The 27,667-nt window shown below is 41.4% G+C and overlaps 6 protein-coding genes and 1 non-coding gene across 9 annotated transcripts; 2 read left to right on the top strand and 5 right to left on the bottom strand.

Moving 5' to 3' along the window:
- Positions 1-942: 942 nt before the first annotated feature.
- On the bottom strand, positions 943-3,231 carry foxi3b (forkhead box I3b). The gene is made up of 2 exons (XM_033632757.1): positions 2,413-3,231; positions 943-2,225 (listed from the first exon to the last, which is right to left on the bottom strand). Exons 1-2 carry the CDS (start codon positions 3,011-3,013, stop codon positions 1,663-1,665), a joined length of 1,164 nt encoding a protein of 387 aa, XP_033488648.1. The 5' UTR covers positions 3,014-3,231; the 3' UTR covers positions 943-1,662.
- A 1,965-nt stretch (positions 3,232-5,196) lies between these two features.
- Positions 5,197-6,057, top strand: syce3 (synaptonemal complex central element protein 3). The gene is made up of 2 exons (XM_033632759.2): positions 5,197-5,427; positions 5,566-6,057. Exons 1-2 carry the CDS (start codon positions 5,319-5,321, stop codon positions 5,748-5,750), a joined length of 294 nt encoding a protein of 97 aa, XP_033488650.1. The 5' UTR covers positions 5,197-5,318; the 3' UTR covers positions 5,751-6,057.
- A 191-nt stretch (positions 6,058-6,248) lies between these two features.
- On the top strand, positions 6,249-9,185 carry LOC117260710 (uncharacterized). Its single transcript, XR_004501946.2, has 3 exons — positions 6,249-6,360; positions 8,054-8,187; positions 9,052-9,185. It is a non-coding gene; the product is annotated as an uncharacterized LOC117260710 (transcript).
- Positions 8,176-12,302, bottom strand: lcp2b (lymphocyte cytosolic protein 2b). 3 transcript variants are annotated; one of them, XM_033632753.2, is made up of 14 exons: positions 12,125-12,302; positions 11,207-11,269; positions 11,055-11,101; positions 10,897-10,962; positions 10,780-10,808; positions 10,651-10,688; positions 10,316-10,523; positions 10,074-10,175; positions 9,892-9,978; positions 9,703-9,787; positions 9,525-9,597; positions 9,098-9,172; positions 8,766-8,915; positions 8,176-8,586 (listed from the first exon to the last, which is right to left on the bottom strand). In XM_033632753.2, the coding sequence occupies exons 1-14, from the start codon at positions 12,200-12,202 to the stop codon at positions 8,461-8,463; spliced, it is 1,227 nt and encodes a 408-aa protein (XP_033488644.1). In that variant the 5' UTR covers positions 12,203-12,302; the 3' UTR covers positions 8,176-8,460. The 3 variants fall into 3 exon arrangements, with proteins under 3 accessions (XP_033488644.1, XP_033488646.1, XP_033488645.1); XM_033632754.2 differs by having other exon boundaries at positions 8,177-8,586; positions 10,343-10,523; XM_033632755.2 differs by lacking the exon at positions 10,897-10,962.
- A 3,686-nt stretch (positions 12,303-15,988) lies between these two features.
- Positions 15,989-17,897, bottom strand: LOC117261400 (protein Wnt-8a-like). Its single transcript, XM_033633801.2, has 6 exons — positions 17,839-17,897; positions 17,713-17,746; positions 17,483-17,612; positions 16,980-17,105; positions 16,709-16,851; positions 15,989-16,617 (listed from the first exon to the last, which is right to left on the bottom strand). The coding sequence occupies exons 1-6, from the start codon at positions 17,895-17,897 to the stop codon at positions 16,060-16,062; spliced, it is 1,050 nt and encodes a 349-aa protein (XP_033489692.1). The 3' UTR covers positions 15,989-16,059.
- Positions 17,898-18,483: 586 nt separating this feature from the next.
- LOC117261450 (protein Wnt-8a-like) lies at positions 18,484-20,458 on the bottom strand. Its single transcript, XM_033633849.1, has 6 exons — positions 20,394-20,458; positions 20,250-20,283; positions 19,989-20,127; positions 19,477-19,602; positions 19,231-19,373; positions 18,484-19,050 (listed from the first exon to the last, which is right to left on the bottom strand). Exons 1-6 carry the CDS (start codon positions 20,456-20,458, stop codon positions 18,484-18,486), a joined length of 1,074 nt encoding a protein of 357 aa, XP_033489740.1.
- Positions 20,459-24,380: 3,922 nt separating this feature from the next.
- On the bottom strand, positions 24,381-26,469 carry tmsb2 (thymosin beta 2). Its single transcript, XM_033632752.2, has 3 exons — positions 26,330-26,469; positions 25,113-25,217; positions 24,381-24,845 (listed from the first exon to the last, which is right to left on the bottom strand). Exons 2-3 carry the CDS (start codon positions 25,210-25,212, stop codon positions 24,808-24,810), a joined length of 138 nt encoding a protein of 45 aa, XP_033488643.1. The 5' UTR covers positions 25,213-25,217; positions 26,330-26,469; the 3' UTR covers positions 24,381-24,807.
- Positions 26,470-27,667: the final 1,198 nt, after the last annotated feature.

The raw sequence follows: 27,667 nt of genomic DNA, 5'->3' as shown, positions 1-27,667 counted from the left end.
TCAGTAACTGGATGGTTTAACTATGTGTTTGAATATAAAATATTTTCTTTGATATCATATTACAGTGTGGATTTAGAATTGCTGTATCAAGACATACAAGCATACACCAGAATCTATTGTTCAGATTGTTGTTTCTGCAATGCATCTGACTTACTGCACAAATTCACACAACTCTTCCACACCTGTCTTTACGTGTGCGTGTTGCTGGTATTGTTGCATCTTTATTTTTTTAATACTTTGTTATAGTAGGCTGCATTATATTTTTTATTCTATGAATACTGCATATTAAATCTATGTTCTTCCTTTCTGTAAATGACAGTCACTGGAGAAAACAACCTATGAATTTCTTTGTACATGTGCATGTGGCAATAAAGCTTTTACATTTACACCTATTGCTTGTACCGAATGTTCTTGGTTAACTTCCACACACTCTCCACTCTCTATAACATTAAATAGCTTTTCATAATAGTGGTAAAATTCATCCAAAGATGCTAGTTAGAGTGCAATTACAAATTGCACTATACATGCCTGTGTTTATCTAGCAGCTAATTCACACTTCAGCATCTTTACAGCCTTTTACAGTATAAGCCCCTCTCCCCTTGTAAAGCTGCTTGCATCCAGTCAGCAGTATCTGTGTTTAGATGGTGTGACAGAAAGAGATTACAGGTGTCGTGCAGTGAAGAGGGAGAGCATGGTAATGTGGATTTTCACCGTTTGGCAGAATCAGTTAACTATCCATCACACAAAGCTCAGGTTACGCCGACATGCAGGTTCTACTCCACTGGTCATCGCTTTCCTGACAGGACTGTTTTCTGTCAGTGAGTGCTTATCGTCTGGCTTTCCCTCTTTTTTTTGGGGGGGGGGGGGGGGGAGAGAATCATTTGACTTATTGCTTCAGAGTAATAATTATTCTGCATAAGAATAAAATGAGAAATACAACAGTGGAACTCTAAAACCTTTTATTCATATCAAAAAACACAACATGTATAGCATAAACCATACATACAGAATGAGTTTCGTACAGTAACAGATGTACCAACACACCAACAACATACATGTATAACATTACACAACACATTGACATATTTACAAAGTACAATCAACACTATCAGACTCAAAGACTGTAAGTTCATCAGATTGTTTAGCATCAGTACTACAAAAACCATGACAGAAAGTCTACCTTTTACCTTTTGTACACACACTATGTAGACAATAGTGTAATTTAACTACTCCTCTAAATGTGCTGTCTGAGCGTTGTGTATGGGTGATACCATCAAAGAGTCGCAGATAGCAGTGTGGAATGGCCTGATGTCAGCAGATCAGATCCAGGATCTGTTAATAATGAGTCAGATCTGATAGAGACTAGCTTAAGTGTGAATAAAAGCTGACTGAGGATCTGATAGCGAGGCTGACTGCGGTTTCAGGGAGTGACGCTTGCGGTCCTTCGCGGCTGACTCAGCTGTTACTGTGGGAATCAAAGCCTTTTTACTCTGCTGTCACACGCTATAGTGATCTCAACTGTCCCAGTCAGCGCAAACTTTGTGTGTTTGTGTGTGTATTGTCTCTCACAGGTGAATCTCTCTCAAAACAAAAGTGACCAGACAGGTAAAAAATTCCCGTCAAGAGTCTTTTCAGACCAAACTTTTCCCGCTCAATGTCTTATTAAACGTCTGTGCCCTCACGATGGTAGATGATTCCTGTGGAGCCCAGTGAGGGGTAGAAATGCCCGTTGGAGCCACTGTACTGGCTGAGGATTGGGCTAGTGTAGCCTAGGGAAGAGTGGGTGGGTGAAGAGGAGAGCACAGAGGGAGCTGGCACTTGTGGCACCCACTCTGGGCCGCCTGAGTTGGGGGAGTAGCTGCTAAAGCTTCCAGGTTGCGCAGGTCTATGAGGCCCATCTAAAGGAAGGTGCAGTGGCCTGTTTAACCCATCACTTCCCACCTCAGTAGCTGCTGCGGCTGTCACTCCAGACATCTCGGTTAAGAAGCTGCTGAGACAAGGTGCTGGGCCTGATGATGGAGAGGGGATCCTGTCCGCTGTGGGAGAGATGTTAAGGGAGGTTGAGTGTTTGGGGCTGCCCCTCTCGCTGTCACCTGAATCTGGAGCCCCTGAGCCGCTGTCGCCCCCGGAGAGGGAATCGGACTTCCTCTTTCTTTTGCGGCGGAAGTTTCCGTTGTCGAACATCTTTTCGCAGTTTGGGTCAAGTGTCCAGTAGTTGCCCTTGCCTGTGATGTGAGATGTTGAGATAGTGAGGTTCAATTTAAATCACTTAGCAATACGCAACACGCCAAGAAAAAACTACAGCACATTCAGAAAGCACTGCAAATGATATGAATAAATCATATAAGTCTTCCCTTACTAGAGAGAGGTATTCATAACAGAAGCAAAAACAATCTGAAAAGAAAATATTACCTGGATCATCCTCATCTCTCGGTACTTTTTTGAAGCAGTCATTGAGTGACAGGTTGTGTCTGATAGAATTCTGCCAGCCCGCTTTACTCTTGTTGTAGAAAGGGAAGTTGTCAGCCACGTACTGGTAAATCTGGCTCAATGTCAGTCTCCTGTCTGGCGCCCCGTGGATAGCCATGGCGATGAGAGCCGAGTAAGAGTAAGGCGGCCTGACCAGCTTCATCAGGTCTTCCTGTGAGGGGAGAGAGAACCAGCTCAGCTCCCCTCCTGGACCCCCAGCTCCGGCAGGACCCAGGTAAGGCCTCTGCATGCCGTAGTGCTGAGGGACAAAGGGAGGACCGGGGTTACCAGGTGGGCCGGTAGTAGCCAGATAGGGCGGTGTGTTGATGCTGGAACCGTTGAACCAGAGGTAAGGGTTTGGGGAGGAGGTCGTGTACTCGCTCAGGTCGTAGGATGTCGGAGTGGTGCGCTGAGGACTCGGCAGCGAAGGAGGTGGGTAGTAACAGTCACTGTACATGCTGAGCTCAGGGGGCTCCTGGCCGAGGCTGGGGAACTGCGGGCCACATCGAGGAGGAGACTGGCCCTGGGCTTCAAATGAAGACATTGTGAGATTTCTCCTCACCTCTCAGAGTCTCCTCTGCACCTCTTGCCCTTAGCTTGTCCCCTCTCTCTAAGCAAATCTTTTAGCAGCGGTTTTGTCGGCCTCCGAAAGTCTTTTTCTTCTTCACACCTTTGCAGGTATTTGAATGTGAGCTGATCCAAATGGTGGTCTTGGCGCTTCCAAGTTGTAGGCTCCTCTTCTCCACCCCTACCTTGTCTGTTTGCCCTTGCTTTGTCAAGATGTCACCTGTCATACCTGCTTTATCTGTTTCCCTGGAAACGCCCACTGTCTCCTTTGATTGGCTGCTTTTCGCAGGTGAGGAGTCTGTCCCTGCTTTCTCTGTTTTTTTTTTCCTGCTGTCAGCTAGTTCACTACCTCCAGGGGTTTTGTTCACCCTCAATTAAATAATTTTCCACTCAAGCTGTTACTCCAGCATTAATTGAGTTCAGTCATCTGTATCTTTTTTTTATTTTTTTTTTCTTGATGAGCATGATGCAAATTCAAACAGACTGAAATAATACTGTTCGTTTATTTAGATTGTATACTTAAATAATATTCTTTCTCCATCATGCTACTGCTGCTGTCATGGACCGCTTAGTCATTATGAAGATAAACAACCAACCACCTACAAGAGAAAGATGATTTTGTGGACACTCTGGCTAATGTTTTCCTTTTTAAATGTTTTGGATATATGCAATATTTAATATTACATTACTAATACAGCACAGTACTATTTTCTGTAAAGGCCAGGCCACACTTATAAGCCTATGTTATAAATAAAAAATGATAATTATGATAAACAAAGCAATAGCAGTCCTGTAATGGCCTCTTTTCACCAGTTGCAGCACATACATCATAGAACTAGGAGAAATATGTAACATTACATTTGTAGGAATAGTGGTCTTATTACCTTATTGTGTAAAATATTAAACTGAAAGTGAAACTTATCTTCCCTCAAAGTCACATTTATTTATTTACTTTTTGAAATATTGCGTGTGTTTTGGAAGTGCTACTGAGCTGGATAAATGAGACTTAGATTGCACTACACTTGTTGTGTTAAAGTTTGTAAACAGATATTTTGATATAGTTTTGCTGTTGTTAAAGGTGGTCCCCAATCAATCAATTAATCAATATGTCCACCATTTTCAGTGGAGGCATGCAAGAAAACCTGAGTTTCCTCATGAATTGAAAGTATGGCATGATTTACAAATGGTAATTCTGTGGGTGAAGTATTACTTTAAGTTTGAATATGTAGTATTTTATTATTCAGCCAATTCAACTTTAGTCTCTGTAACTGGGACTGAAATGCCAGCCTGTTTTTCTTTCATACGTGTAAGCTAATATCTTGTTTGATATTTATATTATTACTTTATTATCAAGATAATAACATAACATAACAACATAATTCGTTGTCTGTCACCACTTATCCTGATAGGGGTCGCAGGGGTCGCTGGAGCCTATCCCAGCTGACATCGGGGATAATGGAAACAAGAAGCATAATTAAAAACAAAACAAAAACAAACAAACAAAAAGGCAATAAAATAAAATAATAAATAAGTGTAATAAGTGAATAGTGTAAAAAACAGAGCAGCTAAAACAAGTAAACAGTAAAGAAAAAATGCAGAGCAATATAGCCTAGAAGGTAAACACCTAAACACACAGGGCAGTGTCATAAGTAAACAGTAAAAGAGCTAAATATATTAAATTGGCAGGCTGATGAAATTTGTAAGTGTAGATATTACACAGTTTAGCATTATTATTAATGTTCCAAAGTCTTGCCGTCACAATGTATCCTCCTGCCTACAGTGGCTGTCTAATATGTACAACCCGTTTATGGAATAAGACTGTTGATAATTCATAGGAAGTTGACGTCATCACGAAAATGCGCATTGCGTCGTTTTATTCCCTCAAATTAGCGCGAGCTCTTTCTATTTCAAACTGACTTACTGAAGAAACGCCCTCTACCGTAAGTTTTTGCACAGTTTATAATTAAATAACACATCTTACCCCACAAACTGCTCATAAAAATTCCTGCTAGCGTTTGGGAATACCATTATTCCTGTTGACATGTCGAAATCAGTCAAAAACTTCATATCAACTATAATATCATGCTAACTCGACCTTGCTAACAGTTACACCGCAGCGTCGTAAGCTAGCTAGCTAACTAACGTTTGCCGTGACCTAATGTCAGTAACGGCTTGCCGGTGCCACTTAAGTTAGCTTAAGTTTTTTGTTGCGGAGAAGTTTATTCGCGATTAACCGACGGCTGATTAAAGTCATATAATGTGAACGTTACCGATTTATTTAGATGGCCGATGCAGAATCACTTCCCGAGCCACCGCAGAGCAGCAGCGACGACGTGTTGGAGATGAAAAGGGATTTGGAGAGACTCATAGAAGACACTGAAAATTTATCAGGTGTGTTAACGTTACTGTGTCTCAATGCATTGTCACACGGTGTTAGGAAGACTTCAGTTAATATCTTTGCATTCGAAGACTCAGGTTTGGCTTGGAGCTGTGTTAATACAGATATTATCCCCCTCTGTCCACCTGTAGTGCAGCTCACCTGGATGTGTTATGACATGGCGGCGCTGAGGACCAGTCCTGAGCTGTGGGACTCCATGCAGAAACTGGAAGAAGCCCATCATAAATGCAGAGCAGTTGTGTGTGGAGACCAAGAGCAGGAGCCAGAGATGGGCACATGTCCCGAGCTTACTGTCATAGCTACTACTCAGATGTGATGTCAAAGTTTACACAAGAATACTGTACTAAACAGTAGGGACAATGGCTGATGGAGTATTTAAATCTTTTAAAGTAAATGCTAAAGCTCTGTTTTCATTTTTACTTGGAAGAAGCAGGTATGTGGACTGATTTTTCTGCTCTCTGGTGTAAAACAGTATGTTTCATTCAGTAATGTGCAGACTGCATCTCTTTGATAGTTGTTACTTGATGTTAGTATGATCTCCAAACTTTGTTTCGTAGGTACCAAAGTGTTTTGTTCTGCTCTGATCTGTTACACTGAATAATAATAATAATAATAAAAAACAAAATAAATGAGAATGTGTTGTGGGTTTTTATAGACATAGATGTACATGCATGACATCTGTTTTATTGTATCTGTGTCATTTTATGTTTGTTTTAATTGGAATGTTACACCAGCATAAGTTTGTTAGATTTTGTGTGTTATATAAATTAATAGTTGACATAAACGGTTTTGTTCTTATGCATTTATTTTTCAGATGGAGAACACAGAGAAGAGCACAGAGCAAGCTACTTCAACTGCCTGCACTGATCTGGAAAACATACTGAAAGGGCTGGACTCCTTGTCTAACTGCATGGATCAACTGGCATGTATGTACAACAAGTTTATCCCCATCCACTCCCTGCACACCTCCAAAATGTCAGTAAGCATCAATTATGCCAGTAAGGTGACCTTTATGATCGATTTGCAAATATGCAAAGCACATGATGTAACTGTTACCCTAGATCTGAAATGTGATAGCCAAAAATGGATTACTGTGCACCAACTGCTGCACAAATTAGCCTCGCTCGTAGATGTCAGTGGTGCAGCGTTACACGATGCTACATGATGTCTGTCAGTTCGCACTCTGCTGATGGGCAGATAGGACTAACGGAAGGATTTCCCTCACATGGTTGTCCATCATGCCATTTGATGTGAGGCATAATGTTGCAACTTCTTTTTTTGCCAGGGGGGACAGTTGTGGGCAAAGAGGCTGTCACAGTTGTCTGCTTGTTGTCTTACTTGATTAGAGCTATCTGCTTATTTCAATAACTCAACGCCTGAAAACAAACATCAGAGGTTTGGTGTCAGTATTGGCTGTCGCCCCTCCACTTTTTTTTTAACACTATATTGTTTTGGCTTGTAGTTCATAGGAAATGAAACAACTTTATTTTACGCTATTATAATAGCATAAAATAAAGTTGTTTCATTTCAGTTGACATCTGCTCAAGCATATCTTTTACAGTTTCTTATCAGAAATTGTAAAAGATATGCTTGAGCAGATGTCAATCAACCTGTTATCGTAGAGAGCTGTTGTCAATTTTGAGTTTAAAACCCACTAAAACAAGAAGAAAATTGTTATCCCAGATGTGAAATACTCATTTAGTCATTTAGTTTGTGTGTGCTGTCTCACCCCCTAAAAAGTTATAATTGTTCCAGCTGTGAGTTGCTTCTCTTTTTCATTGTGGATTGCATTATAGAACAATTCTGTTCTGTTTAATCTGAGTGTTTTGAGTGAATTTTACAGTATTAATCAGTTTCCCAGAGCTTACACACAACATTTTCAAACCCTGGTTAGATTTTATGTGTAGAATATTTGAATATATCCGAATAAATAGCAGTTTGTCAATGATCACAAACAATTTACGTTGTTCAGGCGAGTTACTTCTGTGTGAGTATCGTATCTTTGTGTCAGATACAGTGAATACTGCTTTATAACAGGACAAAATAGAGAGGAGTGTACACTGATAAAGGTATATCATGCAGGAATTGTCAGTTACTGTTAGTAAACACTATTGTCAGCAAAATAGAAAGTAAAAGCCAACCCCAGATTCACTCTTGTTTGCTTTGTTTTTCAGCGCTGTGTCCATGATTTTTGTAGCTTCCTTTTGGATGCATGCTGCTTACTGTCTTGCACCTACGTGCTACCTTTATATACAGGCATGACCTCACCTGCATGTGGTGCACAGTAACATCCAGAACACAGTTAGATAAGAAGAAAATAAGAAAATACAGGCAGAGGGCAGAGTCTCTGCAGATAAAGAAACCCCTACACACTTCCAGGAGGTCATACGTGAAGACTGAGAGCGATTCCTTCTGTATGAGTCTCTACATTGTGTTTTTTTTTTTTTAAAGATAATCCTGCATAGTATACCTTTAAGTTTATCATTCAGGTCATTTCCTATTAGGTACTATCGTCCTTGGTGTGAAGCCTTATATTTTTTGGAACGTGACTTCTGAACATCTTAAAACTGTGGTGACCTGAGGCACTTGTGAGACAAGGTATTTGTCTTATGCCTGCAGTGCGAACCCAGCTGAGGCAATGTGATCTGATCGTTTGTGTTGGCCACCCTGACAAGTCGGTGTTTCTGAAAATCCAAGAGGCTCTGAAGCAGCAGCCCCCAGCTTGACATGACACTGAGGCATGAAGAACAAAGGTAATGTTGTGTGCTTGTGTAAAACATAGTTTAATGGAATATACACCATAAGCTTTGCCAAAATCATTCTTTCATTCTGTTTGCTAAAAATACAAATGAAGTAAGCAAAAAAAAAGAAAAGAATTATGTAATAATGACCTTTTGTGTTTGCGAAAATTGTGACGTTTGTTTTGTTCCAAAAAGGCTTCTAAAAAAGCCACAAGTATGCATGCGCACAAATTAGCATACAGAGGCAGATGCAAACACCCACATTAAGCTTGGTGTTGGTGCTGGTCAGAGTCCCGCAGGGTGCAGCAGACAACACTGGCTCGGCGCTTCAGAGCTCTGGTCTGTGGCATCAATGAGCAGCAGTGGAGTGTGTGTGTGATGGGTAATCATCTCCTTCACCCCGGGGAAACTCTACAGCACAGCAGCACACAAAAAAAGATGACAGGGACCTAATGATGCAGCGCAGCACAAGTCAGCATCAAACACTCCCCGAGGCGTGCCACAAGATGTGAACTTTTCAGTTTAAGTGAATACAGACTTTTCCTCTCATTTTAACATCATAGTTAATGGCATCATCATTTTTAGTTTACCTTGGTATTTTTGAGGCCAGTGCCGAGGGAGTAGGAGTTGCCTTGGTTACGAATCATAATGTTGTAAACCCTGCCTTCTTTCAGCAGCATTAGGGTGTAGGGGTGCTCAACCGCGCCTTGTGTGCTGTCCCTTACCACAAATGCCCCATCCTAAAGACACAAATATGGACAAATCCATGCACACACAGACACATAGAGTCAGTTCAATGTGATACTGCAAGTCAAATCCTGTATAATTTCACCTGCATGGTTTGTGTTTATGTGTGTGTCTGCGTCTGTGCTCCAGGAAGAGGAGGATGAGATATATGAGACCGTGACGGGCAACACCTGACCTTGTTCACCTCTCTGAGAGCAGCTTCAGCTTGATGTCTGGTCACCTTTCCGCCATACCAGCTGGGATCCAAGCCCTGGATGCAACATAATAAGACACTTATAGTAAGGACTACATAAACTAACTCTTCTCATTTCTTTTTAACACTGACAGGAATGTGCTTTACGCTATTGTAAATAAATATAACAGATGTTTCCAATTATCCAACCTAGTGAATAAAATGCAAATCTCTTGAGCTGAGAGCAGACATAAGGATCCTACCACTGTGTTCTTTTTACAACATTGCCATCTGCTGTTTCCCATCTGAAAGTACTCAAATGTGGGTATAATTGCACAGAAAAGCTAACCCTTACCATGTGTGTTCTCCAGCAAACAAACTAAAATAATGGAAATTATTACTCAGTTGTGGTTCCACTTTTGATTCTTACCTTTCTTGGACCTGGTATTGAATTTTTAACCTGAGAAGGCTCTGCTGGCACTGGAGGAACAGGTTTATCTGCTCTGGGAGGGGAGAGATGGAATGAAACAGAATTAAAAAGCCTAAATAACTGTATACAGGGATTGAAGGGCTTGCTGCACTTATAAATTGTTCAGGGTTCCGTATACCTGTTGGCCACATCTGTGTGTTTCGGGGGTCTTGGTTTAGGGGTCTTGCTTGTGGATGATCCAGGAGCCTTGTCAGTGCTGCCCTCTTGTGGACATGATGGATAGTGTGAAACAGAAGTGAAAAGTCACAACATTTTGCTGTTCAACTGTTACAACTACTCCTAACACTACATGATAAGCAGCACATACTTGATTTTTTAAGGTCTGTCTGGGATGGGCCAGAGTGCCCAGGCTTCTTGCTCCTGTCGACAGTCAGATTGGGTTGACTGGCTGGTGCTGGGAATGAGAAAACGCATTTTACACAAGGATTAGATCATCAACATCATCAAGAAGTCAGGTGGTTGTGGAGTTTTTAAATGTATCACAGTCACCTGGTGCTTTGAAAGGTCTCTGAGGGGTATGGCTCATTCTTGGTGGATGAGGGTGTGGAGGTTTTGAGGTCCTTTCAGCAGGGGTCGGCTCATGAACAGGATCTATTCACATACATACATAAACAATTTTGTAAGTTCGGCCTGCAAGAAACGGGAACAATTCTGCTGACAAACTGATATGTTTTCTGGCATGCTTGCATGTCTCTGTGAACAGCACTGTTGTCGAGGTTGCTTTCTGCTACCTCTGTAGTGACTGTCCTGATGTTTACCCAATCCCAGAAGTCGAAGTGGCTTTATTATGTCTGCAGAGGAAGGCTCGTCGCAGCTCTCTTCATAGGCCTCGTCACTGTCTTCTTGCGCAGCTGTTTGTGGCTCAGTCAGAGCACAGATGTAGCTGTCTTCCCCTTCCTCCTGGTTCGAACTCTCATAGTCATGATCACTGTCATTGTCCTGACCACAGCCCAGACATGAGGCACAAGTAGTGAGCACAAGTGCAACTATCAATTTGCTCTGACACTGAAGTTTGAGTCATTAAAGTGGCCAAACTTTTAAAGATAACTGGTGGCTTTTTACTTACAAAGTCATCAGAGTCCCAAAGTTCTTCCTGTACAAATACTGTAGGAAAATGAACAGTAAAAGAATGGAATCAGGGCTTAGTAATGATGGCTTTGTATCAGTGGCATAGTTGAACCCAAGTGGTGTTTACCTTGTTTTGGGTATTTCTGTGCCTTTGATCTGCACAAAAAATAAATGAGAAAGTCATGCATTGTTCAGTTACAGTGACACTTTCAGTAGAAGTTGTAAATAAAATCTGTTTTAGTACTTAAGACCAAAGCCCCCCTTCTTCTGGTCCATATTGTTGATTTCATTTTGGATCTTAGTGATTATTCTATGAAGATACAATATATGTTTTTCATCAATATTTTTGGTTGGAAAACTGTTTGATGTCAGTGAAATAAATAAATATTAAGTCAGACTCACGGGACATAAAGGCTGGGGAACACTTGAAGGTCACATGCAGTCATTTGCTGGATTATGTAGATTTGAATATTAGTGAGAAATAGAAAATCAGTTGCTTGTATTTCAGAACAGTAAATAAATGGAATGGCCTCCAGAGCTACGGGCATACTTACCATGAACTGTGCTCCATTTATGCTGCTCTTTATCACTAATCTGTCACAGCCAGATAACTTAAGCTGAGAAGATGTAACACACTTTTAGAACATGTAGATTAACTTTTACTGTATGTTTGAAGTTATATAGTCGTCTGGAAATAGTGCAGCTCAGTTGCCAGAAGAAAATGTTGGCATTGCACATTTCTGCAAACCCCGGATGTGTTACATTTGTTTGTTTCATACATGGCATATCAACATTTCTGAAGTGACGTTCTGATTATATGTGTATGAGCTCACTTTGTCATCGCGAGGTGGAAGGGATGATGAATGGAGTAAGACCTAGCTGAGACGGCTGCAGAGAACTATTTGAGATCAACAAAAAATTCTGGCCCAAAAAACGTGTATATTAAGCCAAAAAATTACTCGCTCCTAACTAAAACCAAGTGTTTTTTTGTGCCTAAACATAACCACACATTATCCACAGTACAGCAATGTTGAAATGTAAAGAGACTTTTCGACACATCCGCTACATATTAACATTCAATTATCATAAGCAACATATCCATGGTTTGCAGAAATGTGTGCAGTGCTGACATTTTTTGCTCATAAGCTCAGAAAAGTGTCAGATTTGGTTTTAAAATATAATGCATCAATTTGTGGCGGAGTAATGCAAGACAACGAACATTGAAAATGCAGAAACGGAACTGTTGCATACATTACTTAATCAGTATGTATTAAATAGTGTAGATTTTTACTTAGTTTCATACATATTGTATAGTCCCTTTATTTAAGATAAATATTTTTAACACTTCAGGTTTTAAATTAACTTAGAAGAACAAAATGAAACTTAAGAACTCGACTGCTACGGAAGACATTAAACTGTTTTTTTTGTTTGTTTGTTTTTTTTCACTCATAAGCTGCGTTTTTGATACTTACCCTCCTCATGTAGTCAGCAAGGCTTTGGGGATTCCATCCCATCACCTCCACTTTAGAGGGAACACTGTTTAAACTCATTCTTCTGCCTTGTAAGTGTCACATTGGCCAAAAAGTTAAGGGTTTAATGGCAGCAGTATGCTCACAAAATGGAAGCTCTTGCAGTCCTGAACACACTCAACCTACCGTATAAAATGAAAGTTTAGAATGACATCTCTGTCCTTTAAATAAACATTTGTGGTGGCACATCATCTTACTTGTCTGTTTTGTAAAAGACTGAAGTAGAAAGTTTCCGTGGTTATTCTTGAGATGTGTGATGTCAGTGCATGCACTCACTGCAGAGTATAGGTATCTCTAAACATAGAGACTGCTGATTTCCTTTCAGATACCTATAAACATTACCACATGCTTCTAACTACATACAGTGCATCAGTTTAGTTTGTACTAATGTACACTAATGTGTTTGATTTTTGACTGAACAGCAGGGCACTGATGTGAGATGCAGATTTCTCAAACAATTTTAAACATGGTCAGCTCTAAATGGACTGAAATGATACTCATACATTCGTGTTGTCCTCAGCCTGCCTTGTGTCAGGCCTCTTGGTATCTCACACCCAGGTGAGAGAGGAGGGCAGAGGAGAAAAGGGATGATCAATCACGCTCAAATCTTCCTAGACCCCCAGGCATGTCTGGGTGAATACATGAGTCCTCCTGGGGGGTCCCTGTGGGAGATCACCCCTGTTTTCCTTTTCTGTCCTGAATGGGAAACATATCCCCCCAGTGAAAGACATGATACTGCCAATGTGAAGGAAGCAGGAAAGACAGGATGATTATAAAGCAAGAGATGCAACAGTTATAGAAAGGTGTTTAATCAGTGTTAGGTAATGTTCAGAAAAATGTGGTTGATTTTATGAAGTCTGAAAAATGTTTCTTTCATTCTTCAAAACTTGCAGGATAAATAACTGACACTTTATATGGAGAAGAGGGTTTATGAATCGATGGACAGCTGTGGTCATCTTGCTTGTAGATCACAACCAAGCAACAGCATCATATGGGACCAATATGGAACCAATAATGTACTCAGTGGAGAGTGGAGATAAAGGGGTGGATCGGTGAGGGCTTCCTGCGGGGCGAAACCTTCATTAACACACAGCAGGATAGCATGGGAAATACAGGACATCCCCAGAAGCAAACAGACAAATGGGAAGGATAGGAGGGAGTATTTTGGTCTGTGAGAGTGTTACTTGATCCTCGTTCAGTAAGGATTTTCTGTCACTCTGTGTGTAGTGGTCTCACACTTTCTCTGTCCCTGTACCTGCGCTAGAAACCTATTTTGTCCCCCCAAATAATTACATTTACCCATATATATTTATGTGGAGTTGTATGCTGTTTTGTGGTCAGAAGAAAATGTTGGCTTGCATGCTTCTGCAAACCACAAATACGTTACATTTGTACCTTTCATTTGCATTATATGAATGTTGAGAAAGTGATGTAGGGTATGAGCTGACTTCGTCCTTTGGAGGTGGAGGGTATGGTGGAAGGCGTGACACCTAGGCAAGACACTTGCAAAGCTGCAGACCACTGTGTGAGACCTAATGTGTTGCTTAAGTGGTAATTCCATAATACGGTAAAACTTTAATTAATTAAAAGCCTAGTCCCTATTAAACTCCTAGTCTCTTTTACTAACCCAGTGTTGCCACACATTTTGACAAAGAAACAGCTGTCTCAGTTAGATGCCTGGTCTGGTTGCCAAGCAGTCCTTTTTTATAGAGGTTCTTTGGATGTATAAAGCCAGGTTGTTGGCTACCTCAAGTTATGTGTCCATTCCTCGATTAGCCTGTAAGATATTCATATTCCTTTAGCCCGTTGGGTCCTCAGATCAAAACAATCAAAAGGATTTTTCATAAAAATTAATCAAAGTTATGAGTATTGTTTTAACCAACCTGGTCTTGTTCCAAAGTTGTCGAAGTCCAGCACATGGGCAGTGACTTGCGGCATCAGACTCTGATATGTCGGCACGGTATGCAGCCAGTCACCATTATAGTTTAACGGTGCTTCGTGGCGTCAGGAGGAAACATGGCAGGACAAGAGTGCATGTTAAAGTCAGATGAGAACGAGTGGGAGGGGTGGTGGAGGGGTCCAACAAACACCAACTCTCACCCGGGAGAGCAGTGTTGGTGCCCTGGAGGATTTTAAAGCCAAACCTTGTTCTGTGTTTCTAAACCTAGCTATTTACTTTTGTTGCCTAAACCTAACCACATTTTCTTGTTGCCTAAACCCAACCACGTGTTAGTTGTTGAAGGAAAAAAATGTCAATTTTCGGTATTTTATCGAGTTAGTGTGTTTATTTTGAAATAGACTGTAAGCGGTGAATTTCTTGTGAAAACAGAAGTGTATTTTGAAAGAAGACAATGCTATAAAAGGCATTACTTGACAACCAACGCACCCAGGGTACCTTCCACATGGTATCTAGATGTGGAAAGTCCTTGACCAAACATCGATATGTGACAAGGTCAGAGTGAGAATGTGTTGTTTTAACAGGATAAAGTTGTGTTGTGTTGGTATGCCAGTTGCTGTATGCCTTGAGTGCCGTAACTCTCTTTCTCTCTGATTCACTGTCTGGTGGAGCTTGATCAAATAAATGATTCATATCTGAAGCCTAATATTTAAACAAGTAATGCTCATACTGTTTTAAAAAAACAATTTGATTGTATTTCCTGATCTTTGATGAGCAATAGTTTGGAATGAATGCCTGTCCCAAATAAAGGCTTTGATGATTTTAGTGATATAAGCAAATAATAGCCAGGGCTATTAATTGAATTTTACAGTATGTCAAATTTGAAACAACAAATGGGAAGAAGTGGCTCCCATCAAGTTGTCAGAGTTCTTGTGGATGTTTGTGGCACCAGTTGATCTTCTGTATATTAACCCATGCAGTAATTTCTCTCTTATCTCCTCATTTACTGCTTCTATAGTAACTGGTCTGTAAAGATGGTGAAACAGCCTCCTCCCACCCCCCTCTCCCCTAGGCATGCACCCCCTCATGTAGGTAATATCCATGCCATCACTCACTTAGCTGAGACAGTGGCAGATTTATGACACGTCCAGCTGAGAGGAAGATTTTTGCAGAGACAGGGGGTAGAGGAAAGAAGAAGGCAAATGAATGGCTCTTAAGACACAGATAGGCCAGTGGGCGGAGACGAGGCTCCTCTCAGACCTAATTACTTGCAAATTATAAGATTAGAAATTAACTTGCTTTCAGGGTGGAATCCGAGTCAGGCTTATTTATAACTGTCCCCTCACTGGAGTTACGGTGTAATATCTGGACCCCTCAGTGACCCACTTTGCTGTGAAACAGTGAATTTTGGTCACAAGTGTGTAAACGCGTTTCCCCTGGAGGCTTTGATGTATTGTGATACATTTGCTTTGTCCGTGGGATGTGACTCGGATAAAGCAGTGTTGGCCCGGATTATCAGGCCAAATAGTAACTTGTAGCGGTGTAAATGCTTCCCTAATTTGTCTTTCAAAGCCTCTCTGCTCTTTGAATGAAATCAATACACGCTGACATCAAAGTGATAGTGGTTCAACGCTGGATCAACACCTTGGTTAGGTGCGAACTGCACCATGTTATCCGTGTAATCCTCTGTTAAGTGTATTCGGCTCATTCTTATTCTAATAGATTCTTGTGTGCCTTCTCCTAAAATCCAATGACCCTGGGATTTATTAAGTAAAATTATGAAATGTTTCTGTAGTTATTGGCTGGAATGAAACGTGACAATCAGAAGTCTTTATTTCTAACTTTTATTATAATCAAACAAACATAATATTCATAAATAGACACAAGTATTTATACAAGGAGACATGGGAAGTGCAGACATTTAACATCTTAATATGGGCTCTTATTTAACAGACGTCACTGTGATGTAGGAGCTTCTTTTTCACTTGGGTCCACGGTATTTCCGTCTAAAGCCGTGCCCATGAGCACCTTCCCTCCTGGCGCACACATATTTGACCATAACCTGAGAGCAGTCCTCACAGTTCACCGTGCAGCACCAGTGGAATTTGCAGTTGCAGCTGCTCACTACCTCCGTGCGCCTCTCCTCCACCCTAAGGCCGCATTCATGACACAACCTCCGGCAGCTGCGCCTCTCCCACTGGGTTAAACCCTCTCCGTGCTGCACACACTCCCGGCCCTCGGTCCCGTACAGCCCCATGCTGGTGTTCCTCCTGCAGTAGTCCGGGGAGTCCTCCAGGTAGATGAGCTCTGTCGGGGCCACGCTGCCAAACGCGTCCACGATGGCACCACGGTTGTCCGCGCTGTTGCCAGCCCGCATGCGCTTTTTGTCGATGTCCAGTTTTTGAGCTTGGCTGTGTTTGGTCTTCAAGTAGTTGCCGATTTCTCTGAAATCTGACAGCTGTGTCCAGCAGGTTTGGACAGTGCAGCTCTCAGACATGCCATGACATCTACAGATGCGCTTCATTGTTGCTCTCACAGCCTGTTGGAAAACAGGAAAGGTTAATCAGTGCCAAGCCAGCGACCTAAAACGGTGTCATGTAATAAATTCTCGTTGTGCAAACAGTTCTTACCAGCCGTCCAGCTGCGTTGTTGTGCAGGTTGACAGCAGCCCTGGAGTCTTGACCCGTCTCCTGCGCGTCAACGTACTGTTTGGAAATCCTCTCTCCGAAATCCACGTTATCACTGCAGCCACCCCACAGCCAGCCACGACCACCTGCACACAAAATGTCACTTAAAATCAGCACCAACTTTAAATATCGAAAATTATAATTGATCCATAGGTCGGCCTAAGTTTTGTGCACAACACGTCACAAGCATGTTAAATATTTATGGAAACTTCACCTATTTTTCCATTGTTGGAGACGTCACAGCCGCAGTTATCGAGTTCCCCCAGACTACAGTTCCTGGTCAGAGTGTACATGACCCCCGCTGCACTGATGGCGTGGACGAAAGAAGTCTCTCTGGTGGCTGGAAGAAGAAATAGGCATTTACATTATGCATGTCATGTGTGGCAAAGGTATCTAAAACATATTAATTATAGCCTACCAACTTAAAAAAATAATCAGTGAATATTTAGGAATTCCTCTAATGGTGACCTTTTAAAAATGACTTCGGTGATGAAATATATAAATATATTTAGCTGTGACTTATTTTAATTACAAAAAATAAATAGAAATGGGCCATTGTATAGGAATGACTACAACACAGTTATAATCCATTTCGGCGCATTATGCCCTTTATTTTTGGATATATTCCACAAACATTTTACGCATGACGTATCACGTAATTTTTCCTTCAGCATATATGGACTTGTTTTAGGACTTGTATTTACAATTCAAACCTACCGCGTTTTAGTCCTTTCAGCTGAGTCGCGCTGTCGGGACAGTTCCATCTGTCCCACGCAAACTGGTGTCTGCACTCTTCGATCCCACTCTGTGCACCCACCTGCACGCTTCTTGCGTAGGTGAGATAGGCCTGCAGGAGAGGCAATGTCATTTTGTGACCTGATTCACATTTGAAAGGTTATCCTAAACTTGTCAGGGTTATCCCAGTAATTAAGTAGTTTCTTATCTACCTTAGGTCCCGTCATAAGTACGTTACTTGCCACCCTGAAAAAAAAATAGAGGATAAAGAATGAGATTAGTTTCTCTTAAGTCTACACATATAGAAAAGATACAGGTAAACCATGTAGATCTCTTACCAAGCATGTCCTGGGCATATTTTGAACAAAAGGGGCAGGATCCAAAGTATTGAATGCATTTTCACATGCACCGTTATCCTTCAAAGTAGAGATGTTGCTATTTTGGCCCTGCGTACTGCAACTTTTGTTTGAATGGAGGACAAATGGAACTCTTGTTCTTTGTCCCCGAGGTCCGAGAAAGCCGATTGGTTGACGGGTTCAGGAAACGCCTATTGCGCACTTCAAAAGGATGGCATTAGGCTCCACTTTATTTTCCTCCCCTAGGCTGTATGACACCAGGGCACCAATATACAAAATCTTGCCAGTGACAAATCAGTCTGAGTCATGCATATTATAGAAAAAATATTTATTAGATAGCATTTTCAATTAAAAATATACATTTAAAATATTAGACACCTTTCAGACTTCACAGAAGACAGATCCAACAAATTTGATCCATTATCCCTTAAACGCCACCATGAACGAGTGAGCATTCGTGGATAGTTTGATTTCTGTACAGAATCAAATCAATAAGATCAAGTGCATTAAATAGCATCAGATGATGTAACAGTTGAAATTGAAATGAACATTTCTGTAATACAGAATAATGTCTATTGATGTCCATATATGAAAAGTGATGAGGATAGTCTTTGCAACCAGTGGCAATCATTGCTGGCGCTCACGGTGCCTGCGCCTCGTTTTATTATGTGGTTTTCTTCCACCGTCTTTACGTGTACAGTAATATTTTGTCACAACTTGAGTGCATTTGTCGCACTTCACCGTGCAGCACCAGTGAAACTTGCAGTTGCAGCTGCTCACAACACTGATGCGCTTCTCCACCACTCTGAGGCCGCATTCATAGCACAGCCTGCGGCAGCTCTTTCTCTCCCGCTGGGACATGTTCTTGTTACCCTTCAGACACTCCCGGCCCTCGGTGCCCTGATATCCCAGGCTGTGGTTCTTGACGCAGTAATCCGGGGAATCCTCCAGGTAAATGAGCTCTGTACGGGCGATGCTCCGGAGAGCGTGCGCAATGGCTCCTCGGTTGTCCGCGCTGTTTCCAGCCCTCGCCGGCTTCTTGTCCATCTCCAGTTTCTTTGCATGCTCGTGCTTCAGCTTCAGGTAGTTGCCCACCTCTCTGAAGTCGGCCAGCTGCATCCAGCAGGTTTGGATGCTGCAGCTCCCAGACACTCCGTGACACTTACAGGCTCTCCTCATGGTAGCTTTGATTGCCTGCCAAGATAGCGAAACAGTTAGTTGGAAATGTAATTAATTGCACTACTTCTTCCTTCCAAGATCAGAATCAGTGCGTAAATGCCACCAACAAAAGACATTTTTCCCTCCCCGGACCAAGGTTATTAATAAATGTTTCATTCTGACAAACTTAAGTGAGTAATAAAAGTAAAATCTTACCAGTCTGCCTGCCTCATTGTTATGCAGGTTGACGGCTGCGCGTGAGTCATGCCCACCTTCCAACGCGTCCACAAACTGTTTGGAGATCTTCTCTCCAAACGCCACATTATCACTGCAGCCTCCCCAAATCCATCCTCTACCACCTGGGGATTAAAAATGCGCATTTTTATTCAGTACTAAGAATAAAATGTCCATCTCACATAATCAAATCTAATTGTAAATAGACCACATGGCGTAGAAATGTACCTGTCTGTCCAATTCTGGAGTCATCACAGCCGCAGTTGTCAAAGTCTCCCATACTGCAGTTCTTGGTGAGCGTGTACATCACTCCAGCCGCGCTGATGGCATGGACAAAAGACGTCTCCCTCGTGGCTACAATGCAAAGTAAGCAAAATATAATGTTAGGCTTTGCAGCCCAAGTTGGCAACGCAGATGCGCAGTGGTTACGTTCAAATACTGTGCGTAAAAGGTGCGTAAGCCGTGCGTAAATGCACGGTTGGAGATTAACAGGGTAACAATGTTGGGCATGTTGGGTGTTTTATTAATGAGGGTCTAGCAAGGAATTTTAGCTTATGATTGTGTCCCCTCTCCATGGAGATCAGAGCGCACAATCCGCCACATCATCCTTTCTGCGTTGGAGGAATAACTTTGTGCAAAAGTGCCTGTGCAAAGTTGAGTTACTGGAATTGAACTCATCACCACTCCACCCCGACACATGTCCTTCATATGATGCAAATATATGGATACACGTCTCTTACCACTTCGAAGGCCGTTGTGTGTGGATAATTGGAGCCTGTTTTCTGGGCAGTTCCACCTCTCCCACGCGAACTGGTGTTTACACTCATGTATTCCACTTTGTGCGCCAACTTGCACACTGCCGGCATAAGTCAGGAAAGCCTTGGGAGAGGAAAAACAGGAAATATAAGAAAATACATTAATTTATTGTAGATTCAGCTAAAACATTTGAATATACAGAGAGGATTTTACGCACAATAAGACAGATAAAAAAATGTGTTTACCTTAGGTCCAGTCATGAGGAAGTTATTCACCGTCCTACAGAAAGGAAACAGAAAAGCCACGTTAATCCAAAGTCATTATACCACCAGCAAACACATTTCAATGTAGTATTTTTAAATTGATTCCACCAAAAGGAAGAAACATACCAAGCAAATGTAAACTGACAGCACATGGACAGAACCATGGCTGGAAGGAGATTCAAAGGTCCCATCACAGCTGTATTCCAAACGGAGGCCTGTCTGTTTGTATCCCAGATGTGAGTGCCCAAAGAGAGAGGAGGGCGACTGAAGCTGTAGCCAGACTCCACGCCGATGATATTTATATGCTCTTGCCCGTTTGATTGACAGATTTGTCCCACAGGTAACGCTCCACTGTGAAAATGCGACGACATTGATGCCGCGTCCTATAGACAAAAAGGAGCCGTCGGTGCATAAGTGCACTTCAAAGGAGTGACGCAGACAGTTAAACGGCCCCTCAGTCATTCATTCACCTGTCGTTCCCAGGCTCCAATCCTTATGCACTTTTCCCACGAATGGAAGCATATTGAGTACATATATGAGCACTGATTTAAAACTTATTAAAAATGCATCAAGCTGAGGATATTTAAATGATGCCATTTTGGAATAATATCTTGGTTTATTGTTTAGGGATTTGAAGAGGGGTGGGTTTCTGCACTGAGACCACACATTATAGACATAGCATTATCATCAGAAAACAACTTGGTTTCACTGAATGGCATTAAATATGGCTCCTAATTATTAAATTACAGTCATACGTTAGGGAAATATACAATTTAATGCCTTCATATGTAGCTGGAAACGTTTGGGAAATGGCACCAGTGTCCCAGGGGGAAAAGACAGTGACTACAAAGCCATAAAGTCTTTCAAGAGCTGATGGTAGCCTATATAGTCATGTAAATACTGCCTCACACATCGGCGACATTGGCAGCGTTGTGATAATAGGATAATAGATGTTTCCCTGGGAAACAACTCGGTGTGAAAACAGTCTGGAATTTACAAGTCTGTAAACACATAAGAGCTTTAATGCTTTAACCATTACATTGGAAGTTATTGTTGGTCATTTTGTTCTATAGATGGTTTTGATTTGTAGAGTTATACCCAAAAAAACATATTGATAATTTATTCTAGAAGCGTGGGATTATCCAGCACTTAGTCCCATCTGATTCTGCTGATCATCCTCCTTGATTTAACTTCCATAATTACTGATCATTAACAGTCATCCTGCCAGTTTCTGTCATTCCATACTCAAACTGTGATTTGATGCGAGAGAAGTTACCAAGTTAGTGATTAACATTACAGCTTTTAAAACCACACTTGTCAAATCCCCTTTAAGCCACTCAAAATCCCTTAAAACAACAATCCACTCATCGCGGTGAACAATGGACGGACGGCCGGGCGAGGTCCTCCGCACAATGGTGGAGAGGTGAAGGTGAGGATAATCTCTATTAATTAGATATCGCTCACATTCACTCTGCAATATGACTGAAACCTAGAGCCCCTCAACACCTGGCTGGGAAATAATACAGAGCAATTATAATCGAGCTGCATGATTTGTAATTAACCCAAGGCGCATTAAACGATTTAATGGGTTAATAACCTGCAAACAATAGTCCATCCAGCAGGGCGTGTTGCAGCATGGGTGCTAGATGGCTCCTAAACACCGAAACTCTTAAGGACAAGTCACGTGGGTTGTTAAGTGAATTAAAGAAATGGATTTTATTTATTAATTATTAGGCGATTAATGGTCAAATCAGAAATATTGTCACCTGTCAAATGTTTGATTGGATACATATGTATTGCCATACCTTATAATTATTACCTTATGGATTTTATTTTTCATACAAGTTTGTGTATTCTGTCTCCACCAGGAAACGGCAGGGTCAGGACATTTGACCACTTTGCTTAAAATAACATCAAGTAAAAATGCGCGCTAATTAAATTGTTCCAACAGACATTTCAGACACATTAGGCCGTCCGGCGAGCGCTGACGGGTGATTTATGGCACTGCAAGGTGAGAGAAATGGAGCAATAAAGGCTTAGGAGGTGACAGGCTTTACAGACCGAGGGAAGGGTGGCAGGACTGGTGACGCCAGCCAGAGACATCAGTCAGGCTATAAATGACCACTGTAGACTGGAATTAAAAATGACCCGTAATAAATAAATAATAGGCTATAAATATGTTATCTAATCCTTAATGCAGAAAAGTCCAATAAATATTGAAATATTAAACTCAAATCATTGCCTTAAATATTTTTTTTCCAGCATTCTTTTCTATTTTTTTGTTCTTTATTGTATTTTATATCAATTATTTTCGAAATGCACCTTCTTCAAATGTCTACTTTTATTTCATAGTGCTATTTTTAGTGTTGCTCTTGCTTAATATTTTCTCATTTACATGACAGTGTTGTGGTAACCAATCCCCGCCCCTCCTCGCCTTTCAGCCAACCACATTCCTCCAGCCTCTGGCAGGCTCAGCTACTACCAACTAGCAAGGTAGCTCTTCTTAGCTACCCACAGCACTTGTTTTTTCTCAAAGTCAAGGATCCTTCCTTGGTAGGATGAGTCCTTCCAAGGAAGGATCAGTTTTAACAAATGTAAGCAGTATTTTCAAAGTCACATGACTTTTATGGAGAATATATTTCTGGATTATATTTTAAAAAACCAAACAGTTAGGCTAAATGATATGGGTAATTTGTGGCACTTAGCGCTCTATCACTGCTGCAAATGATTGATTTAAAAACTTTAATGTTTTATTTTAAAATGCTCATTATTTGGCAGTGGACACATTGGAAAGGGTAAATAATGAGGTTTCTGTCAGTATTTTTTTTCATGCTCGTATGATAAAAACTCCTGGAGATATTAATACAAATAAATTACATATTTATCTAAATCATGCTGAGCTCCACTGGCACATTTTTTGTTAAAGAGGTCCCGCTTTCACTTCCAGCAAATCATGCGCAAAGAATTGTGGGTACTTTATACCTGCTGAGCATACACACATGTATACTTGAAAATTCTCTGAATAAAGGACTCTGTCCTTTGTAGAATTTAAAGGATCCTTGATATTGGAACAGTCCTTAGGCAGGATTTGATGATGTAGCATCCTTGAAATTCAGCAGTGTAAGGATCCTTCCTTGACTTTGAGAAACACCCACTGTCTTAGGCTGCACTGGTGTGTCTTTGCCCTGGGGAGCCTTGAAATCACTACAGTGATGCTGACGTTAACATTTACAGAACAATGACAAGTAGGGCTGCAGTTAATGGTCATTTTCACCATCAATTCATCTGCCCATAAATTTCTACATTTTTTGTCGGTTATTCGTTTGGTCTGTAAAATGTCAGAAAATATTGAAAAATGCCTATCATAATCTCCCAGAGCCCATGGTGATGTTTTTAAATAGCTTGTTTTGTCCACCCAAAAGTCTAAAACCTGATGTTTTTTTTTAAATTAACTATCATAGAATATTAAGAAAAGTAGCAGATACTCACATTTGAGAACTGAGATTTTTTTGCTTTGAAATGACAACAAATATCCAGTTTTTCTGTCCATTAATCAAGTAATCGTCTAAGCTCTCATGCCAAGTAAGAGCTCACATGCTAAGCTAGCTTGAAACATTAGCAGGCTAGCTGCCTCCTTGAGCCAAGCTAACAAGAGGATGTAACAAATTCTCATAACAATGTGTTGAGTTTTGACGTTAATTTATTTAGTGCTCTGTATATAGGCCAATGATTATGTGTTTAATATGAGCCACTTGGGCTACATTATTATTGTTATTATTAAGGTGTGAAAATATGTGTTTCCAACCCGTATTCTTACCTGTTTCTGTCAGTAAACTATACCAGAATATGGCCCCTGTATATCTGGTTAAACCTTAAAGTAATGCAAGTTTAACACCAAGACTAAGGCTCTGAATATGCACTCATATGTGAGGTGTGAATTGCATAACTGTGCAGTGCAGTACTTTACACACTGAACAGGCCAGTTGCAAGCAGTTGAGATGAATCATTTGTGTATTTATTCCATGGCCGTGCATGATCAGTCCATGCCTCATGAGTATGTATGTGAGTCTGACGTTTGCACATAGACATAAAGGAGACAGCAATATGCAGGACTGACTGGTTCCACGTCTTCATATTTATTTCATAAAGAAAAGTAAAAAGTTTATTAAGAAAACATCCCACATGATTAGACTCCGATTGCTCCCATGTCTGTAAACACCCCCCATACCTCCCCCACTAGCCTGGATGCCTGCCTTTCTCTCTGTGCTACATCACTACACCACTCCCCAGTTTGGCAATATTGGAGACATGTTAGCTATTATAGGCTAACAGTGCAAGACAGGCACCCAGGCTAAAGTTATTTCCACCGGAGTGGTAAGAGAGCCCCCATGTGAGGATGCCATATACCCTTACGGCACCCCAGGGAGCTCAAGAGCACCCTTTTCTGAAGACAAAGCAAGAGATTGAAATACTGTGATAATCAAAGGAAAGTGCTTTTTTGCTGTGGCATCTCAGCGTCTTTTCTTCATGTGCTCAGAAGTCAAGGTGTGGCATCGCCTTTCCTCTCTTGCTCGATGGCTGGAAATGAAAAGCAAAAAAAAAAGATTAGGTCAGCAGGCTTGTGTTTAGTGAATATTTGAGAGGATGCTGCTTTTTGGGTTGGCTGTATATCAATGATGTGCTGATGCTGCAGCAAATTGTTTTTTTTTTTCCTGCTCTGCTTGCTGAGCGTGTAGTCTTTTGACAGCAGTGGAAGTGATGAGTAGCTACTGACAGGAAAATTGTTGCAGCGGATCAAGGTGCTTCAGCGCTGCCCAGAAACACACAGACACGAGGGGCACTCACTCTCTTTGGTGGGCAGAGGGTTTTTTTCTTTTGTCTCTGTCTTCTTCAGCTTTGTCTTGTCGAAACGGGCAATCTCAGTCATGTCAGGCTTGTCAGACATTTTGGCTGTAAAAGATGAGAAAGACACCTGAGCACACGGCTTTGACCTTTACTGTCAGCCATCATACTGGTAATTCAGAATAACATAATAGACATCCATCTTTTCTATCAGATACACTCTGTGGTATTAGAGTAATGTTCTTCCGAGTCATCACAAGAGCTGTCAAAAACCTCGATGGCTTTGTCTGATGTTGAAGATAATCTTTTTCTATTGACTGCACAGAAAGGGAGTGGCAACGACATGTGCAGCTCAGACACAGCCACATGGATGCCTGTGAATGGTCGCTGCATCCCACACATGCTCTGTCTTGATATTCTCCTCTCTCCTAAATGCCTATGTAGCTAACATGTGCCTATTTTTACCTAGCTGTCTGTTCTTTGTCTTTGCTTTTCCCTCTCCGAGGCTGAGGTCTTTGTTCTCTTCCTCCGCATCCTCTCCCTCTCTCTCCTCTCTCTCTTCTCTCTCTGCCTCTGCATCCACCCCTGCAGCCTCGTGGATCCAGGCAATGCTCCACTGCAGTCATATTCCTGACCTAGCCGCAGGTCTGACTAATCTGTCTTGCTCAGTGCGGCCCGGTCACGCCTGCTTCAGCCACTGCTCTGTCAAGAGACTGCTGTGGAAATGTGACAAGCCCACCACCCTGCAGCCAGTCATTTGCAAACCAAGCTACTGTACAATCATCCTCGCTAGTCTGAATTTGAATGGGGCCTAATAGAATTGGTTTGACATAGAAATAGACATGCTGGGCACGTGGCCAAAATTTGAAAAAAATCTTGAAACGAGGCACAGTGAATCATTTTTCGATTACCCTTCAGCTACAAATTCTGTCTCCGGCCCTGCCACATCTTGATATTAACATCTATTTATTTTAGTTAATCGATAAACCTAATCTTTCAAACATTTGCTCTATTGTTCCCTTATCACCATCACCATCACCATCGTCATCCTCAACATCCCTCTTTCACATCATTTCACAGCTGCCATCAGCCATCAGCCTGTGCTGATCCAGCCACACCCCAATCCTTTGTTTGACTCTAGTAAAACAGAAGCAGAAAGAGACACACAGACACAGAGACACTGAGAGACACACACCGAAGGACAGATGATTGGTTCTTACCGGTGTTCCACACAGCAGTGGGCTAAAATCCACCAGCGGAGAGAGTAGGGAGGGATAGAGACACAAGAGATGGAGAAGGGAGAGCGATGCGGAAGCGGAGTGAGTCTGCCGGTGTGTTCACGCCTGCCTGCATCCAGGGTGTGGGTTTAAGAGGGAGGGAGGGGGAGAGAGAGAGGGAGAGAGAGAGTGACTAGGAGCTTGGTCAGCCTTCCTCCTCCTCATCAATATTCATGTTCTCCAGGGAAAAGACAAGAGGAAACCAACCACTGATAGGAAACAACTGAGCTGTTGATGTTCAACTGAGATTGATAATGATAAATAATTTAGGCATTACATTGTGTGTATTATAGATTGTATTGTACAGTGTGTTTGCTGAGCAGGTCGGGACACTGCATGAAATGGTGGAAAGAGGATTTTGTCTTCCTTTATAGCTGATCATTATGGTCTATGAGAATTTACATGTACTGTGACTATAGTCTTATATAATATTCATTACATGCTGAGAATGTGTCACAGTTATGAGTATTTATAAGACTGCAAGTCATGTAATGACTTGTGTATTTTTAAATGGAGATATTTTCATGTTACATATTTTTAATGTAGAGTTTATTTTTATAGGGACACGTTTATGGCATGGACCAGCGCCACATACCACAGCATTTATAGCCTAAGCTTTTGCCCATCCCTAGATGGACCTTCATACAAATCCAATACAAACAGATAACTCAGCAATAAAATACACACAAAAAAAAGCACAACGCACAAACTGGCTAATCATAATGGTTAATGGGAAGTGATAGGTACTGTGACAGTTATCTGTACCTCTACACTAGTCATAACATGTTGAAATTGGGTCAAAGTTATGAGTATTTATAGAAATAAAGTGAGTATGACAGTTCATACCCATCCTCACTCTGAATCAAAGTCTGAATCAATGTTTAAAGGGGAACCACACTTATTTTAAAAATTCATACATTCTATTCCTTTGTGCTAAGACAGTCCAAAAATATTTGTAAACATGAACAACTCTCTCCCAAATCCAAAAACTTGAGTGCTAAAAGTCAAATTTGTGATGTAATCAAGGTTAAAGTCTGGAGCTGCTCCACAGACAAATGGTCATTTGGGTATAAAAAGACAAGTGCTGTGTCCAAAATAGCATCCTAATCACTACATGCCTATTAAGGGCGTGCCATATCATCTCGGTCATGATAATACCGGTGTTTATTTTAATATGACATGAAAAATTCCTAGCCTGATACATGAGATATTTCGACTTCTTGAGGTATTGACGTCATACTGTTACCCACGGCAACAGCAAGCATGGCTGAAAGTGAAAAT

This window comes from Epinephelus lanceolatus, chromosome 7 (assembly GCF_041903045.1).
Source record: "Epinephelus lanceolatus isolate andai-2023 chromosome 7, ASM4190304v1, whole genome shotgun sequence".
Taxonomy (NCBI): Eukaryota; Metazoa; Chordata; class Actinopteri; order Perciformes; family Serranidae; genus Epinephelus; species Epinephelus lanceolatus.
Note: the sequence above shows the minus strand (reverse complement) of the source record. Positions and strands in the feature narration are given on the sequence as shown.

Excerpts from the sequence above, each read along its gene's own strand:
- foxi3b (XM_033632757.1), bottom strand. The coding sequence starts at position 3,013 with ATGTCTTCATTTGAAGCCCAGGGCCAGTCTCCTCCTCGATGTGGCCCG. Across the intron at positions 2,226-2,412 it reads GAGAGATGAGGATGATCCAG|GCAAGGGCAACTACTGGACA; the intron begins GTAATATTTTCT and ends CTCACATCACAG.
- syce3 (XM_033632759.2), top strand. The coding sequence starts at position 5,319 with ATGGCCGATGCAGAATCACTTCCCGAGCCACCGCAGAGCAGCAGCGAC. Across the intron at positions 5,428-5,565 it reads AGACACTGAAAATTTATCAG|TGCAGCTCACCTGGATGTGT; the intron begins GTGTGTTAACGT and ends GTCCACCTGTAG.
- lcp2b (XM_033632753.2), bottom strand. The coding sequence starts at position 12,202 with ATGAGTTTAAACAGTGTTCCCTCTAAAGTGGAGGTGATGGGATGGAAT. Across the intron at positions 10,689-10,779 it reads ACAGAAATACCCAAAACAAG|TATTTGTACAGGAAGAACTT; the intron begins GTAAACACCACT and ends ATTTTCCTACAG. Across the intron at positions 9,979-10,073 it reads GAGACCTTTCAAAGCACCAG|CACCAGCCAGTCAACCCAAT; the intron begins GTGACTGTGATA and ends TCTCATTCCCAG.
- LOC117261400 (XM_033633801.2), bottom strand. The coding sequence starts at position 17,897 with ATGCATTCAATACTTTGGATCCTGCCCCTTTTGTTCAAAATATGCCCA. Across the intron at positions 17,747-17,838 it reads ATATGCCCAGGACATGCTTG|GGTGGCAAGTAACGTACTTA; the intron begins GTAAGAGATCTA and ends TTTTTTTTTCAG. Across the intron at positions 16,618-16,708 it reads ACAACGCAGCTGGACGGCTG|GCTGTGAGAGCAACAATGAA; the intron begins GTAAGAACTGTT and ends GTTTTCCAACAG.
- LOC117261450 (XM_033633849.1), bottom strand. The coding sequence starts at position 20,458 with ATGGGACCTTTGAATCTCCTTCCAGCCATGGTTCTGTCCATGTGCTGT. Across the intron at positions 20,284-20,393 it reads TGTCAGTTTACATTTGCTTG|GACGGTGAATAACTTCCTCA; the intron begins GTATGTTTCTTC and ends TCCTTTCTGTAG. Across the intron at positions 19,603-19,988 it reads ACACAACGGCCTTCGAAGTG|CCACGAGGGAGACGTCTTTT; the intron begins GTAAGAGACGTG and ends TTTGCATTGTAG.
- tmsb2 (XM_033632752.2), bottom strand. The coding sequence starts at position 25,212 with ATGTCTGACAAGCCTGACATGACTGAGATTGCCCGTTTCGACAAGACA. Across the intron at positions 24,846-25,112 it reads CCCTCTGCCCACCAAAGAGA|CCATCGAGCAAGAGAGGAAA; the intron begins GTGAGTGCCCCT and ends TTTCATTTCCAG.